The sequence below is a fragment of the Erpetoichthys calabaricus genome, chromosome 16 (assembly GCF_900747795.2).
Source record: "Erpetoichthys calabaricus chromosome 16, fErpCal1.3, whole genome shotgun sequence".
NCBI lineage: Eukaryota > Metazoa > Chordata > Cladistia > Polypteriformes > Polypteridae > Erpetoichthys > Erpetoichthys calabaricus.
Genome location: NC_041409.2, coordinates 43,736,816 through 43,756,263, shown reverse-complemented (window position 1 = coordinate 43,756,263; position 19,448 = coordinate 43,736,816). Strand labels below are relative to the sequence as shown.

At 38.2% G+C, this 19,448-nt stretch overlaps 1 protein-coding gene across 2 annotated transcripts in view; it reads right to left on the bottom strand.

The window, feature by feature from the left end:
• Positions 1–9,221, bottom strand: part of LOC114666914 (uncharacterized) — a 67,449-nt gene extending 58,228 nt beyond the window's left edge. For both annotated transcript variants that reach the window (XM_028821955.2, XM_051920081.1), the window contains exon 1: positions 9,137–9,221. In XM_028821955.2, the coding sequence (XP_028677788.1) occupies positions 9,137–9,191 (55 nt within the window). In that variant the 5' untranslated portion in view covers positions 9,192–9,221. The remainder of the gene's footprint in view (positions 1–9,136) is intronic.
• Between the last annotated feature and the right edge of the window lie 10,227 nt (positions 9,222–19,448).

Here is a 19,448-nt window from a genome sequence, read left to right as displayed (position 1 = left end):
ACTGACTGACTGACTGACTCATCACTAATTCTCCAACTTCCCGTGTAGGTGGAAGGCTGAAATTTGGCAGGCTCATTCCTTACAGCTTACTTACAAAAGTTAGGCAGGTTTCATTTCGAAATTCAAAGCGTAATGGTCATAACTGGAACCTCTTTTTTGTCCATATACTGTAATGGAAGGCAGCAAGATGGCCGTAGGAGACTGAGTTGCGTGTCGCGTCATCACACCTCCCACGTAATCACGTGAACTGACTGTGAACTCAGTATGTAGAAAAGAAGGAGGAGCCCCAAAGAGCGCTGAAGAAAACACTCATTACACAATTGACAAGGCAGCGAAACAATAAGAAGCGAGTGAGTGACGCATACAAGCATCTTCATAAGACACGAGGTATAAAAAAGCACGGTGTAAACCGTAAGTCTAAATTAACTTTATAGAAACGCTCCCGCTGCCGTTTGCAATACCATATTCGCGAGATACAAGTTTAATGAGAAGACACGAGGTATAAAAAAGCACGGTATAAACCTAACCTTAAATTAACTTTATAGAAACGCTCCCGCTGCCGTTTGCAATGCCATATTCGCGAGATACAAGTTTAATGAGAAGACACGAGGTATAAACGAGAGTTTGCATCACTTTGTAACATAGTTAAAATTGCTGTAGCGAGAAACTTTTAACTGCCGGGTCTTAGCTAACATTAAATAAACCCGTGGACATCGCAACATCACACAAGAGAGCGGCTCACGTGAAGTGACTGAACGCAGCAGGAGTGATCACTTCCATCAATCAAACCTCTTCAAAAAACACATTACACAATTGATAAAGTAGGAAAAGAATATGAAACAAAGCACGGTATAAACCGTAACTTCAAATTAAGTTTATAGAAACGCTGCCGTTTGCAATACCATATTCGCCACTGCGAAGCGCGGTGATTTTGCTATATATATTAAACTATTTCAACCATTGTATGATCTGCTTCTCGCAACTGAAAGAGGGCACCGTGGCAGAAGTTAGCCGACTTGCTCACCAACCACAAGCGTTACCTGGTAGGTAACCACCCATACAATCAGATTGTGAATCAGACTACGAATGCCTGCAATGTAATTACAACGATCTACATGCTGTCAAATGAACGAACCACACACCGTGGCACAACGTTAGGGGCTTCGCCTCTACGTCCGAGGATCGATTCCCGTAAGGGAGTGCAGTGACTGTGTACTCCTGATGAGCCCACAATTACGGCGAAACACGTGTCGCATACTATGCATCTTCAAAGCACGGTGTAAACAGTAAGTTTAAATTGAGTTTATAGAAACGCTCCCGCTGCCGTTTGCAATACCATATTAGATGACTTTGTAACAGAGTTAAAATTCCTGGAGCGATAAATTTTTAACTGCCGGGTCATGTCGCGTGTTCTTGGGTAGGTACACCAAAAAATGTATACATTTATGCATGTAATGGGCAAACAAAAAATGTACTATACCCGAAAGCACTACAGTAGTACTCAATGTATCTTTACTTCTTAAATGTTAATGTTTTACTGTTTAATAATTTATACGCTTCTTATATGTTATTCAGATTCTTTTATCAAAATACCAGTAACAGCGCACTGCACGATAACGTGGAGTGAATATACTTGACATGACCATTCATAGTATTTATCCTCTTTCTCTGTACGTTTACCATTCGTTTGCTCAGAGGTTGATGAGCTTGCTGCTTAATGAGCAGCTCTTCACCCTAGCGTCCCGCTGCTTCTCTTCTTTCGTCGGCATCTTTTCCCGTTAAAACTGATTTTTTGTAAAACTTTGTATGTTTTCTTTAATTTTTCAGTTAAGCTGGCACTTAAGTCTTCAATCTGCCTCAAGAATGATTAGCGGAGGTGGTAGACAATGAAAACGTCAGCCGTACGCATCCACCACGCACGCACTGGTGCGCGCAGCTGTCAGTTGAGTCTACAATAAAATAAAATAAAGATAAAAAGAGCAATAACTTGCAGCACCGCTATTCAATTACACTTGCCTAACGCCTCTCCTAAGGGGAAATACTGTGGGATCTGGGCATCCGTCAAAGCAGCAATCACAAGCCCGATTAGAAAGCGGGAAGCTGTGATTTGTCCTCTCCCTCCCATGTAACAATCACAGCCCGTGTTGCAATGCACTATGTATGTATATGTATATATGTGTATGTGTGTGTATATGTATGTGTATATATATATATATATATATATTTGTTCATATGTGTGGGAAAGCGAATAGTAGACGTGACGTAGTATATGTGTACCAAATTTCAAGTCAATAGGTGAAACGGTTTGCGAGCTACAGGTGATTTAAAATCCTGGACAGACAAACGAATAGCCACGGTAGCGTATTATAGAAGAACATTTTACTGTTTAATAATTTATATTTATATGCAATGTGCTTCTTATGTATTACTTCATATTCTCATATGATAATGATGTTAATGTTGTTTATATTGATTTCTATGTTATTGTAAGTGCCCTTTATTTGTGGAAAAATAAATTTGGCAATTAAACTTATTTTATACATACATTTTATTTTTTTCTCTTGCACTCAGTGAGCGAATCCACTGGGTAATCAGCTATATATATATATATATATATATATATATATATATATATATATATATATATATATATATATAGATAGATATGTATGTATGTGTATATATATATATAGATAGATAGATATATGTGTATGTATGTAGATAGATATGTATGTATATGTATATATGTGTATATATATGTAGATATACAAATATGTATATGTATATATGTGTCTGTATGTGTATATATATGTTGATATATGTATATATATATATGTGGATGTGTATATGTATATATATATATATGAATATATATGTTTATGTATATATATGTTTACATAACCTCTTTAACACACTACTTCTCCACTGCGAAGCGCGGGTATTTTGCTAGTATATATATATACACATACATATATATATATACATATATACATATATATATACACATACACATATATATACATATATACATATATTTATATATATACATATATATACATATATACATATATACATATACATACATATATATATATATACATATATATACATATACATATATATATATACATATATACATATATACAGTGTGTGGTCGTGAACAGAGGCAAAAGTTTGGCAAACTTTTTGGTCATAAACCGATTTGTACGTGTTCTGAGACGTTTGTGAACCGAGGTTCCACTGTATATATATATATTGTCACAGGAAGCAGGGGGACAGACCCAGCCGGGATGCCTGGAAGTACCTGGAGGGGGCATATTCGTCCTCCAGGCCACGAGGGGGCAACCGCCCTGGATCAGGAGAGGACCACGGGAGAGGAGCAAGGAGGCTCAAGCCCGTTGGGGCACGTGGCCACCACCAGGGGGCGCTCCGAGCCTCAGAGAGCCCGGGAGGCATTCACTTTCGCCACACCCGGTAAGATGGATGAGGAGCCTTCCAGGGACGCCTGGAGTGTTTCCTGGTGCAAGGGCAGCACTTCCGCCACACCAGGAAGTGCTGCCGGAAGAAAGTCATCAGTCACCTGGAGCACGTCCGGGTGAGAATAAAAGGGGCCGCCTCCCTACAATTGGGGAGCTAGAGTCGTGAGTGGGAGCAGGACAAGACTCCCGTGGAGAGAGGAAAGGCGGCCCACAGACATTTAAAGAAAAGCCCGGATTAGGGGACGATTGGTGCTGGGAGCACAGTGTGCTGTGCGGAGCTGTGTTGTGTAAGAAGAAAAATAAATGTGTGCTTTTTGGTAAAGATGTGGTGTCAGTCTGGTGGTGTCCGGGCATGTCTCACTATATATATATATATATATATATATATATATATATTTTTACATATATATATACAAGCATATATATATTGTGGCGGATGACTCAGGCTATTGCCCAGCTGGGATGCCTGGAGGATGGAAGGACCGTGGCCCAATGCAACCCAGGGGGGCTGCCCCCTCATGTCTCAGAGGAGGTATTGTCTCTCTCCCGGTCCTTCCATCCTCCAGGTGTTCCGGCTGGGCAAAAGCCCCAATCGTCTGCCACAATCTATACTCAGACATGAAAGCCTGGGGGGCACTTTACAGGTTTATTCTGGTCTAATATAGGCAAGAAATTAGGCATGACACCGCCGTTAACATTTGTTCCATTTGTTCCCTTAGAGTGGTAGGGTGGAGGAAGAGAAAACAGTGGAGTACCACTGATGTGACCTCCCTTAAAGACAAGTTCCCGATCCTGTCCAGTACCAATGACATACTGTATACCTTGACAGATAGCCAGAAATCGGCATTCAGTGGAAGACCAGCTTTGTAATGACTCAGAGCTCCTTGCTTTCTATGAGTGACATAGCATATGCTGATCTTTGTTTTGACATGTATGTGTGCCAGTATTTTCTCTATTTTTCATTTATATTAAATGGGGGATCTTGCAGGACCCCAATTCTCATTCTGTTTGTGCTATGTTTCTTTTACAATATATTTATTTAATGGATCCTTTGGAGACAGACAGGTGAATGTTACATTCATCTGAAGCGTCTTTAGTTCATGGACCAGGAAACCATTAAACCATCCTATTGACTGTGAAAGACCTGGAAAGATGCCAAAAAAAAACTTATCACATGTTTAAGCCTGTGCCTTGTTTTGTTCTTATGATAGCAGTATATGAACAGTATGTGAGAACACATACTTTACTTTAATCATAAAATATATGCCCTTGCCCAGCCGGGATTCCTTCTTAATGGAAAGACCATGGGAAAGAACATACATTATCTCCCCCAGAGCAATAGATTGCAGCCCCCCTTGGTTACAGAGGACCATGCTTGTCAGACGGAGTGGAGGCAGAGCAGAAAGAGAAAAAGAAAGAAAGAGAAGAAAAAGTGCTGTGTGCTGTATTTATTTGTGCTTTATAACTGTGCTGGTCGGTGGGAAACGATTGGGAAGAGTTTCCCACGGTCAAATAAAAGCCTGTGTTGTGCTGGAACTTGTGTCTGCATCTGTCTGTGTCAGGTTTGGGGAGCTAGTGCACCCCCTGCAGCCCACAGTATATAATAATATGTATACAACAATACAGAAAAACATTCAGAAAAATACATAAAAAATAATTTCCTTCATAGTCACGCCAAGTGTTTACAGTTCTGCCCGTAGTTTTCTGAAATTTAATTTGAGTACTTTATTTTTCCAATGCATCTCAAAAACATGCAGATTAGATTTGCTATTAAGTCCAATTTAGTCCAATTTATATTCATGTTTGGTTTGCACTTTGCACTGGGTGCTTTTTAAAATGCAAATTCAGAAAATGGATGGAGGGAAGTTGCAGATTTCGCTGTGATAAAACTTTATGTTGTATTAAGAATTAAGAAAGATTCTTTGTTGTATAGCCATGTGAAATTCAAAATGGGAAATTATTATTACAATGGCAGACCTTCATGCAGTGCTAAACCTCAGCATTGAAGCAAAGAGTAATGAGGCACATTGATATATTTCCAACAAATGTGACTTCCAGATGTGAATGAATATTGAGTTATATCTACGTGCTCACCTGTATTGTCTCCTGTTTTATTGTTTTGTCTTGTTTACTTAATGTATTTGTTTTTCTGTAATTGGTAAGACACATATGTAGCAAATAATACTTAAAATTATATAATCAAATAATTGATCTATGGACAGTTTTTCCAGGTCTACTCAATAGCTGTACATACTGACAGCTGAATGAGTAGCCCTGATGTTTCTCATCTTATATGCCATACCTAAATATTGTCTGATGTTGCTTTAAATATACCATTCTGTATTTACCGTCTGTGCTTCTACTATATTCTTTTTCTGTGGAGGCTGGTATTGTGTATATCTTCAGTTAGTTTATTTGCCTGTCAAGAGACGAGATGATATATAGGGACCAACATTTAAATGAATATTAAAGTCTCTTTATTTTAGTACTCCTATCAGAGCTGCTGGTAAAGAAGTGTATATATTTTTAACCTTTTCATCAGTGATTGTGATTGATTTTTACTAAATGTGTCCCATCCTCTTCTGATTACGTTTTCCCTTGTGATCTTGAAATGAGGAGTAAGAATAGATTTGTTATCACGGGTATTGGTACAAAGTAATGTAATAATAGAATCTAATTAGTTTAAATTCCTGTAATAAAATTACATTTACTGACTTGAATAGTTTTTTTTTTTACTTACATTTTACATGTTTCTAAGCAAAGTATATTATCTATATACTGTATGTATATGAAATTCTAAGGTCTGTCCATCTGCCACATGAAACTAATGGGACTAGAAACTTGATCTTAGTCTTAATCGAAAGCGTAGGACATTCTAAAAATTTTAGGTAGCGGCAACCTGAGCAAAGAGACCTGTGGTTGGGTGTTTATTATGGCAAAGTAATCGTAAAACTGAGGGACATGGCAGAGGAAAAAAAAAGAGAGGCACCATCTACTGAGCATTAAGAAGATTGCAGAAGCCAATTATGTAGTTGAGAACACCATAACAGAAGGAAGAAGAAGAAGAGCAGTGAAATCTGCTGAGCGTCAAGTGCAGGATATAGAATGCAAGATCAACAAAGATAGAGAAATGCATGCCGACAATTGAGGACATTGTCAAATACATGTTCAGAATTCATAATCAAGTGTTAGTTCTTCCATCTGTAAACAACTGGGAGAGAGTTTCCTGTTGTTTATGTCTATCCATTTGTGATGTCACTCAACCACCTCCCTAAATCAAAAGGTTGCTTACTTTACCTTCTAAAAGCAACATACTTATAAAATAGCATCCTGTTTTAAAATGTATTTTATCTATTGACCATCAAACATTGAACTTTATTAAATGTGCATAATGTTTATAGCAAAGTAATTGCAAAATAAATTGCTAACCACCATAATGGGAGGAAGAAGAAGAAGAAGAGCAGCAGCATCCACTGAGCATCAAGCAAACAGAAGAAAGCACTTAAGAGATTAAGACAAGACACTGAAGCACATAGACAAGCAAGACGTAATCCTGAATATGGATCAACTGACCAAGCAGGCAAACTCAATGGCTCATACATATGCAAGACAAACTCCAGGATACAGAATGCAAAAACAACAACAAGAGAGAAATGCATAAAGACAAATGACAGGACCATCAAATACTGGAAACCTCTGACCATTTGCAAGCATTGCTTTTAAATCTGTTTGCTTGAAAAGCACTAGCTAGGAATGTTAAATCACTAATGTGATCACCATGAAGCTGTGCTTTATAAGAATGAAAACACTAACAAATATATTTTTTGTATAATGAATTCTACACAACAACTCTCTCAAACAGTTTCTACCCCCAGGCCAATAAATATTAAACTGTTAAGTCCTACACAATCATCTGCTTGACAGTGTAACCAAAACTTTTTTGACCACTTGCACTACCAGCCAGTTTGCATAGGTAATCTTTAAGGTAAGGTGTTTTCCTGCTGTCACCTGACAGATATGCGAACTATTATTCTATCATCCACTGTGTCCTACAGACATTGTATCCTAAAATCTTTGGAATATTTACTTTTGTGGATCCTTCTGCTATTCAACACACTCGCCTTACATGTTACTTTCAATATCCCATCCAAAATAATGCGTAATTAGCTGTTATTTCTTTCACAACCAGAGTTTACTCTGCACTGGTTACAAAAAGATACATTTGGGTCTTGAGCCTTAGTGGACAAAGTATTCCTATTGATCATTTATTAATATTTTATATTGAAATAAATGTGTATACATTAAATATTCTGCAATTTGATGCCTCTGTCTTATGGACCCAGTGTCCTGGGTTCAAGTCCTATTCCAAACTGGCAATGTTCAGATGTGTTGCATGAGGAAGCTCTTTAATTTACTCACACCCAATCCAGTGCTGGTTCCTGCTTAGTGCTTGATGTTGGTGGGATGAGCTCAAGCCCCCATAAATCCTATGAATTTGTGCAATTATATGTGTCTCTTTCATATTGTTTTGTGATATAATCGTTGTTTTCCTTTAACCAAATATTTTTATGTTTTATCTTACCCTCACCTTGCCCAGGGCTGTTTTCCTGCCTTACACTCAGTGCTGCTGGGATAGGCTCTTAGGCCCCTCATAACCTTGAAAATGTATTTTTTGAATTTAAAAATGTATGTATATGCTGACATATTCATGTATTTTTAAATAGTGTACTTCCAAATTACAGTGGATGGCACTTTCACAAATCCAAAAATTTTAGTAATTAAAATACATTCATACATATGTACTCACTAACATGCATCAATTGTCAGATCTGCTACTGTTCTATATTTCTAAACCTTTGAATGCTGACTGTATTTTAAAAATTTAAACTGATGAAAAGCTTTATAGAAGCCCTTGATGTGAACTCACAGCATTAAGGTGGAAGTGATAAACTCAAAACATTTTATGTGAGCTTTACCCACTAAAAATATGACTGTTGTTCTCAGTTTCTGAAAACAGAATTGCACTCCCCTCCAGAGATCTAAAGGCACTGCCTGTCACCAAGTCTATGGACACTGATAGTAATAGTTAATTATTTAATGTTTAATTAAGGCTCTTCTTCCATAACCGAGAACTCCTTTGCTCATAACCTGCCATGCTTCATGCTTATTTTGAATTTTGAAGTATTTTATAGCAGTGGATGGATGGAAGTATTTTATATATAACTGTCATTTAAATTAAGCTGAGTATTTTCAGAATATAAAAACTGAACAAGAGTATGTCATACAAACTAAGTCAACATAATGTAGCAATATGTTAATACAATACTTAATTTTTTTCCTCACTCCATCCCTTGAATTATGAAAATAAATCACAATGTATGGATTAAAGGTAAATAAACTTAAGCATGAGATTCAACATGATCATATGAGGCTCAGGCATAAATACAAACATTACTGCCAAGTAGAGGGCATAGATTTTCAAATAACTTGAAAGAATAATCTATCATATAAAAAAAATCACAGCTTTGGACACACAAAATGACCCCTGACATTTTTGCAGTTCGTAAATGTGTTTCTACTAAGATGAAAACAGTTGACCACTAACTCCTAAACATTTAAGTGGATCTGACAAATGAAAGTCACAGCATTAGGCTTACCTGAAATGGCTAGATGTAGTATGAGGCATGCCTTCACAACTGAAAGTGGCTTCATTTTCTGTGTTTGTATGATCTCTTATGTTTCCTGTAACTGTGTTAATATTGGTGCCACTGATGTGGAATCAAGACCATCATCTGTCACATCCTTCCTGTAAAAACACACACACACAATTTTAATCTTTGAATAAAAAAGTACTTTCAAGTTTACTTGCAAAAATGTGTGAGATCAAACAATTAAAATCATTTCTTTGCAGCAAACAGCATGTGACTTCAATCCTCCTAGGTTTGAACTCCTGTGTGTGAAGTTTGCATGTTCTCCTATCTTCTGTGTGGGTGTGTTTGATTTTTTTCTGACTTTAAAGTGTGAGCGTCATCTATTATGGACTCTTCTCCTGCCCAAGGGTTCTTCTCATCTTAAGACCAATACTGCCAGGATAGACACTGACTCCCTGCAAGCAGTATCAGATAAGCAGGTTGGCAAATAAACATATGAAGATGTGCCTTAGGTGGGTATAAGATTTAAATTAAGGTAATTATAGTGGAAAATCACAGTCTACTCTGCCATGGATAAATGTTCTTTTCTGGTTGTTTCATTTGTGCTTTATGTTGGATACTTCCTTCAACTTTCTGGTCCTATCACATATCGTAAATGGACACACAAACTAGCACCATAAAGTTAATCTATTGTAGAAACAATTATCAAAGCTCTACTAAATCCAAGTTATGGGTGACTTCTGACCTTTACAGAAATATCTACATGATATTGCACTAAATTTTACTGACTTAACACGGTGGTAAAGGTGCAGCCAGTATGGGTGCACAATTTCACTTATTTATTAGGATCAGCTGAGCATTTGTTCCAAACTTCACACTGGCTGAGAAAGCGGTGTGGGTGCCTTAAAGAAATGGCTAACGTGATGTGTTTAATTACTTTGTTGTATTCTCTGTCTTGGACAGTGCAACAATCAGAAACTTAAAGAGTAACAAAGTGGGTCAAGTTCTCTTCCACCAAGATGATGGTATAAATTTGGTGTTTCTGAACGTTCAGCTCATCCCAACCCTCTTGATGATCAAAGTGCAGCTGCAATTAGACAAATAAAGGCGAACCCACTCCATGTCTGTGCTCACTCTTTTGTCAATGGCTGTTGAAGCAACTGAGTGTCCCTGCATTGGTGTCCAGGGAGTGAAATGCAGACTACACCGCTATATGATTGCGGTAAGGAATGCTATTGTTTTAAATCATAATTTTGAAAACCATGTGTCTAGGTAATGTGCAAATGTGGATAGTTACAGAGGTAATGTTTGTTTTGATTAGAGAACCAATATATCTGAGTATGTGTTTTTGTATAACCCATCTACTGTCTACAACAAGACATGCTGCTGCTTGGTCTGTCTTGATTTGCATCAAATCATTGTGGCCTGTCCAGCATTGTCATCTAGAAAAATACATCCATCCATCCATTATCCAACCCGCTATATCCTAACTACAGAGTCACAGAGGTTTGCTGGAGCCAATCCCAGCCAGAACTGGGTGCAAAGCAGGAAACAAACCCTGGGCAGGGCTCCAGCCCACCACAGGGTACGCACACACACACCAAGCACACACTAGGGACAATTTAGAATTGCCAATGCACCTAACCTGCATGTCTTTGGACTGCGGGAGGAAACCGGAGTACCCGGAGGAAACATACGCAGACATGCAAACTCCACGCAGGCAGGACCCGGGAAGCGAACCTGGGTCTCCTAACTGTGAGGCAGCAGCGCTACCCACTGCACCACCGTGCCGCCCACCAAAATACACCAAAATGTATTTAAATATTACATATGTTATTAGCCTTAACATCTACCCACACTTTCCTTGCCTTGAGAATTGTATTACACAGAAGCTTGCTAAAAGTTGTGACTGAGCACATCCATGGTGGTTGTATATGAGTGCAAGTAAGTTATCTAGAACTACTACGTAAAGTGACTACTTTAATTCAAGAATCACTGAATTCATTACCCTCTCAGAAGTCTGCATCTTAAACATTTGCTGTAAATATAACATTTTAGGATTAAAGATGTCAACTCTACAAATGATTCACCAATCAAATAAAAGTACTCTCTGGTGCCCACCATCTCAACTTTGATGGGTGAAAATTGAAGGCATTATTCATGTTGCATTAAATGTCGCATACAATGTCACTAAAATAAATAATTTAGGATATAATTAAACAACTACAGAAAGAAATAACCAACAAAAGGAATAAAAATGGTCTAGGACCACCGATAAAGAATCAAATATTACAAATATTATCATATTAGTGAACAGCAACCTCCAAATAGCACAAAAGAACACTCCACATGCCTATATTACCAATCCCTATTTTTTCTGTTTTGTTAAAAGAAGTAACTTTGACCCCTCGTATCCCATTAGGGGTGAACCTCTGGGTTCTTTTGATATGGCATGTACAACTTTAAGTCCATTAAATCATTTTTACTGAAGACTCCTATTGGTTTACTCGTTATCATAAGGGTGTACTGTAATTTCCTGAATAAAATAAAGTTATAAATAAGAATTTTCAGGTCTAGAGGGCCAAAAATTAGGTGAGAACTCCAAAAAGCTTGACATCTTGCATAACTAGACATCAAGATGAGTCGAACAATAAATAAAATGTGGGGATTTTCTCATACTAGTGAGTAAGGAGGCATCAGAGAACAAAAAAACACACAGATAGAGTTACACCAAATGGATCAGTCAGTGGATTAACATAGTATCTGCCAGTATAAGCATTGAACAACAATTAGATATTCTTGGACAAAACATACATCTAGGATGAATGTAGAAAAAAAAAGATTGCGTACACAAGCAACCTAACTGTAACTTAAATCATTTTCCACAATGGGAAATAAACGAAGGTCATGTGTCAACTGTTTAGTTATACATGGCATATTTTTAATACATACAGTATTTAAACATCTGATTCTGTGCAACATGACAGAATTAAAAGTCTGTTTGAATATATTGGAATTTGCATATTAGTAAAACATAGCTAAAGAAATCACATTGTATACTGAAAGCAAGCACTAAGAATCAAGAGCAGTATATCTCCCGGATAATTGTACTTTCAGTCAAATAGTTTATTAATAGCACTGCTGCTGCTCTAAAATGAGGACAATATATATATATCAAGAGCATAAGAGTACCAAAAGGTGTTTTCCACATCTAGAGGGTGATTCATTGGAATATACTTTTCAATAGCACTTGATATCAAAGAGAATGTCCAACATGGCCACAAGTACGTTTACTTATTGAAGGGCTTTGTGAAAAGAGGAAATGGAAACAATTCACCTACCTTTTAAGATTTGCCTTTTGCCATATTTAGACTTGGTATTTTTTTCTCATTTCGAAGCTTTGTTTTTATTATGAGGCTCTTTTTCATATTTGTCATATATGGGGGCTACTGTTTTTAAAACCTCTTCATTTTCCTATTTTTATTTTTATTAGTATTTCTTTTGACACATTTTTTCCATTAAGACATATGCACTGGATTTTATTGATATTACTCTCTTTGTTGAACACAATGCATTTTAGGCATTGGCCTACATAAATCAGAGATGCAGAATGCTAAAATACTGTATATGAACGTTACAACAGTTTTGACCAGAATAGACCATTTAGCTCAACATTCTCTGCCAATCCCTTTTCCCACAATGCTAATAAAATAAACAATGATCTATTGCAAGAGATCCACATATAAACTAAGCATATGTTTATTTCACTGAGCCACCTTTAATGCTCCATTATGATCCACAGGACTTCTCTGTATCTCACAACTTTCAAGAAACACTCTATGCCCAACTGTCCAACCATGTTTCCTTGACAGTTCCCTACATTGACAGAATGGTAAACACAGACAATTTCACATTCTACAAATGAACACTGGCTGAATTGATTCACATAGTTGCTTTACAACTCCAGGAAGAAGATCTTGATTCCTGGCTCAGTCATTGTCTCTGGTATTTTCTCTATCCACTTTAAAAAAAAAAAAAGCATTCATTGATGATTCTGAAGTGTCCTTGTGTGAATGTGTCCTGCAATAAAGTGGTGCCCATCAAGTGCTGGTTCCTTGTAGGTAATGTTACCAAAAATTGATTCAGTTCCCAATGACCTTGAAATGCATGTCCAAAAAATTGATAAATTAATGAATATTTAATTTTTTCCTTATATTGTAAATGAGTATTATGCTCTCCTCAGACCCAATATGGATAGGTAAACATCAGTTACAGAAGATATAGTGGAGTTAAGCACAGAATTACATACCCAACTCATCCCCTTATGCACTAAGACAGTGGTTCTCTAACTCTCCTGGGGACCCACTGTGGCTGCAGGTTTTTGTTCCAACCCACTTCCATTTTTCATTGGACAGTTAGCCTAATTAAGTGAGTCATTATTTCCCAGATTTTTATTAAAATATGATAAGCAGTTATATGGGGAATATATAGTTTTTTTTTTAAGTCGTTAAAAGTGTTTTCAACATAATTTTCATTCTGCTTTTCCAGGTGTTCTGGTTATTTAATTGATTATTTACTAATTAGCGGGTCTGACACTGAAGTCATTGCAGCTTTCACCATCCTGGGTGTCTGCTGCACTGGTTGTTAATTATCAATATTAGGGATAAATGAGGGGAGCAAAGTACAGAGGAAAAGGGGAAAATAATAGGAAAACAATAAAAGAGTTAAGCATTTATAGCTTTAGAAGACAAAGAAATATTTCTGAATGTCTTATAAATGTTAAAAACATCCATCCATCCAGTGTAGCTCAGTGCTCAACAAATCTTAATGCAACCCACGCAATGATTAACTAAAAAAAAGTTCAGCAATGAATATTCTGTATAATTACATTGATTATTTTGGTATTGACAAAAAGGTCCAGTTGAATGCCCCACTGAGTGAAGTATATAACCATAGACATATGTCTACAGACATCATATATATTTGTCATCTCTATCAAGAGCATTTAAATAGCTAAGGAATGCTTTCAATTGAGCACCGATTAGTTCAAGAAGTTAGTTAAAGTGTTGGTTACAGAATTTGCACACTGCGTCATTTCCAGACAGACTGGACAATTGATCTACTCTGGAGAAAATGTATGGATTTTCCTTCTCTGTCATACAAGCCTTCTTCACCCGTTGTCAGTGGCCTGGACATCTCGTTAAGTCATGTTCTAACCTGCTTAATTCAGACCAGAGTTACATTTGGAGCCTATCTCAGCTAGCATAGGGTATAAGGCTGAAACAAATCCTGGACAGGGCACCAGTCCAACACACACACACCCACATAGCAAACACACACTAAGACTAATTTAGTGTTACCAGTTCACCTAACCCCTCATGTCCTCATTGACTTTGGGAGGAAACTGGAGCACCCGGAGGAAACTCACACAGACACAGGGAGAACATGAAATCTCCACGCAGGGGGGAATCTGCATGCACACCCTGGTCTCCTTACTGCGAGGCAGCAGTGCTAACACTGCCCTGAATGGTTTCCTCATTAAATTATCCTGTCTAGGGTGGTAGAAACCCTTGGGTCAGCCCTGTGCAAGAATTTAATGGCACTTACAAAAATGAGAAATCCCTTACATGTTAAAATGTGCCTTATTATGACATTCCTACAACTTTTAAAGAGCCTGTGAGAACGTTTTTAAAAGAAAGCACATTATATCACAAAAAGAGACAGAAAATTAGATTTTATGTTGATGTATTAATGTTAGAAATGTAATATATTTGTATATTTCTTTGCTGGTGAATGTGTGCAAAAAGTGCATTGACTCCTTTAGGAATATAACACATGCAAAAAGACATGAGAAATGTGTTTATTGTGATTTTTTTCTAATTTAGATTTTATATGCTTTGCTAATCTTCAAGGGGAAATTGTGATACATATCGGTATAATAACATCTTAAAAGGTAATGTCTTTAAATTATGGACTCTGTTTGACTAGGGGGCTCCGCCCCCTGCTCGCTTCGCTCGCCAACCCCTGGTGTTGGGAATGACAAAGAGCGTGATGTATGAATGAGATATAGAATAGTGTGAAGGTGTAGATGATGCAAATAGAAAGCAAACAATAAAGTGTGGGGCACAGTGTAAAGGTTTATTGGAAAATTTCTTTGTACACGCCGTTTAAGTGTAAAAGGTAACTCCAGGTCAGAACTTGTAATGTCAATGAAGATGGTTATTGTTGTGATCAGAGTCAAGTTTGTCAGAGCTTAGAAAGAGTTGTGTCTCTCCAGGAAGTAATGGAATGACTTGGGTATTTATGTTTTCCACATTAATATTTTTTGGACATAATATAGTGCGTTGTGTTAAAAGGGGCATTTGGTCTAATGAGATTGCTGTTCCAAATCTGTCTGTAACTAAGTCGTCGCATATAAAGGCTTGAGGAATTGTAATACAGTAATATGTGGGTGAAGTCCATCTGTATTGGTGAGTGTACTATCTCCCAGTTGTAATAAGCAATTGTTATGATCTGGTTCTGGACATCGTATCTTTTTTACTAACTGTATCTTTTGAAAGCAATGCCAATTGTCTGCGTATTTTAAGGTGCACTGAACAATAGCTGAGCGCATGGCATGTGGAAGAATAGCTAAGCACTGTCTAAAATCTCCTCCTAATAAAAGTACCTTTCCTCCAAAGCGAATATTATTATTCATAAACATTTGTAGAAGTTTATGAATGGTGTTGAGTAAGTGACTGGATGCCATTGTACATTCATCAATAATTAACAGTTTTGCAAGACGGATGTCACGTGCAGTGCCACCGTTAATGTTCATAGTGGATACCGATTTGTAGGATCTAATGCAGTTGATAAAGATTTCACTTTCAGGTACATCGTTAGTTAGAAGCTTCTGTAGATATTCAGGATATGAATGTAAAGGAGGCAGTCTAATTTGACCCTTTTGACAACAACGTGTAAATGTATTACTTGTATTGCCAGTTGTTTCTTCAGGGAAGTGAACTGAATGCCAATGATTGCAAATGACATTCATTAATCCGAATGAATTTTCCTGGTGTATGTTTTGCTTGTGCCGTTTGAGAGGCGCGTTGTTGCATGTGTAGTATTTGGGACGTGTTGTTTTGGAGCTGTAATCGATTTTCCTGTGCTGTGTGAGAAGCCCGTTGTAGCCTTCCTTGCCATTAACGTATGTCTGAGACGGGAGGTGTTTCGTTTTGAATCCGTGCCTGTTGCAATGCAGCACTTTGATTGATAGATTGCGTCATGTGGATTTAGGATGTAGATTTGTGCATATTTGCGTTGTTGATTTGTTTCAGGGTGCACTGTTCCAATGCGATGCAGTATTTGTGCACATATGCGAAAGCAGTATGGGCCATTGCCTTTTGGTGGCCTGATATTTACTCCGGTAGATGCAAAAGCAAATGAACTATTGTAGGATCTAATGCAGTTCATAAAGTTTTTACTTTTCGGTACATCGTTAGTTAGAAGCTTTAGTTGAGCTTTGCGTTTTCGGAGCCGAGACATTTTTTCTTCTAGAAATATGGATAAGTAATAAGGAGTATTGCATTCACTGTTAATATGGAGCCTTTTCTGCGGTTGAACGGTTAATAGTGCCTTAATGTAATGAGATCCACCTATGCTGCATAGTGTGAATTGTGTTTGGTCCCGTTATCCGAGCGGTATCGTTTTGTACCTGTGATCGTGAATTCATGACTTGTTTGTTCTTGAGCGTGAGAAATATGGATAAGTAATAAGGAGGATCGCACTCACTGTTAATATGGAGCCTTTTCTGCGGTTGAACGGTTAATAGTGCCTCATTGTAATGAGATCTACCTATGCTGCATATTGTGAACGTGTTGAGATGACGTATGTTTAATACGGACGGTTCATTTAGAAATGGGGCTTTGTGTGTCATTTGTTATTTATGTTACTGTGGTCGTGGGTCTGAATCGTCGTTTTTGTGTACGTTTCGTGTGCTATGTCCGTAGTCTGTCCCGTTTCGTGTCCAATGGGCTTTGTGTGTTGCTCGCGGCTTCTTTTTTTTGTGTGCTTGTGTCTTGTTGAATCCTCCTCTTTGTGTGCGTCCCGTTTCGTGTGCAATGGGATTAAATCCTCCTCTTTGTGTGTGTCCCGTCCGTTGCTTGTGTGTGTGTGTATGGGGGGGGGGGGGGGGGGGGGGGGGTTTGCGTGCTCTTTTTTTTTGTGTGCCAGGGGCTTGTTGAATCGTCCTCTTTGTGTGTGTCCCGTCCGTTGCTTGTGTGTGTGTGTGTGTGTGGGGGGGTGTTTTGCTCGTGAGGCGCTGTGTGCGTCGCCTGCGTTTGACTCCTTTTTTCTGTGCTCACTCCTTTTTTCTGTGGTCTTGGCTGCCTCTCGCGGCGCCTCATTTCTTGGGGCGTCTGCGCAGTATGTCTTTTTGCGGCTACGGCCCATGGCCGGATGTCCCTGCGTCCATCCGGTTTAGCATTCTCGGTTAGTAATATGGATAAGTGAGCCTGCCCCTTTAAGAATATTACCCAGAAAGAAAGAAAGAAAACATGCCTTGCTTTTGAATCCTTTTCAGTAACAGAGCAGTAAGAAGCATTTTGATGGATAAATGTGTACATAATGAATCATTAAAAGACATGCTTCAGTCTGCAAAGTATATACAAATCCATTATGCCTGACTTTTGAGTTTGGATCCTAACTGCCAGTGGGCCTGTAGCCTACACTCTGGGGTCAGCCCTGAGTGAAGTTGAAGTCTGGTTTTGTGCAGAATGGCTGAGATCTTTAATTATACTGTTTATCTTTCTAAGGCAACAAATGTTGTATATGTCCTGAACAGAAGGCAGATGGGTGGCAGTCATATTTTGTACCACCTACTGCAGTAATTTGGAGTTTTAAACTGAGCAAGTGCCGTAACAGGATGTGAGGATGGACTACAGTGTGCTCCCATAGAAGTTCATGTGAATAGATGGAAAAATCTTCCTGATTCTTAGTAGAGGAGTTGCTGAATCCACTTGACAACAGCTGCCCACTTTATTTCACCAGTGATAGTCACTCTGAGAAATTTAAAGCTGCCCCCACTTTCAGCTGCGTCCCCTTTAATGTAGATGGCAGTGTGGTCTGCCTTCTCATTTCTGAAGTCTGTGACAAGCTCCCTTGTTTTGCTGACATTACGTGGTAGATTATTTTCCTGGCACCAATGAGTTCAGCAAGTTAGATGTAAGGGCAAGTGGGCCAATGCCACTGTAACATAAGTTTAATATGTCACTGTCCTCTGTACAAAAATATTTTATAAATCTACTTTTCTTTCTACTCACATGCACAGTGGATTTAGCACAAGGGCTCATCATTTAGAACTGCTAGGCAAGACAGATAAAGACAGCTGGGGAAACGTGCAGTATTTTTCTTCTCTCAGAGTCAGCATGAAATTGTATCCTCTTTGCCTTGTTTGGAATTGTATTATTCACCTAAGTGGGGGCCTGCACATGAAGAAAGAGTATAAAACCTTGGAACATTGCCTGGTATACCTTTGAAGCCGACGGACGGATGGGAGATAACGTCTGTTATGCCTCGTAAAATATCATTAAAGAAAACTAAGTTGTTTCTCCTATGAAATTTTTTACCATCCTATCACTAAGGGAGGGGTATCACCTTCTTATATTATATCTATATAGTTTCAGGTTATGTAACATGCTACAATTAAAAAAGAACTCATTCCAACAAGGGAGCTAGAGCCCCTTACTGGATTCAAATGGTGAAAAGGGTGGGATTGTGGCTAAATGACTAACTTCATCATATTTATAATGTATCACATATATAAAATACACTTCTGATAATGACGGCGCGGAGTGTCTTGGTCAGGTAATGAAGGATACCGGGATGGTCGCGCACACAGTCATGGACTCCCATGGCCGAGTTATACTGCTCCAAATACCTGGCCATAACTGGAAGGGGATATTAATACCATGAAAGTGCAAGAGGCGGTCTTGGAATTTGGGCTACAGTGCAGGGGAAAGAAAAAACAGATAGCAGCCGGTGAATTGGGGTAGCTTCTGCTAATCGCATAAAGCGGGCTGGACTTAAAAGTCCAAAGTATGATTATAGAATGTGGGTAAAAAAAATGATGAAACTGAGCCAGACGCGATAAATTGTAAAAATAAAAGTTTTGAAATTATAGACACAATACCGATTGTCCGGAACAAAAGCGAAATGGCACACGGGTGGACAACACAGATTAATCAGCTGCTGTACGGATGTTCAAACCCTGCCAGAGAAATAAGTGCCTTGTTGGGGAACATTGTTAGTCAATAAGTTACACCGTTAGTCATTGGAACAT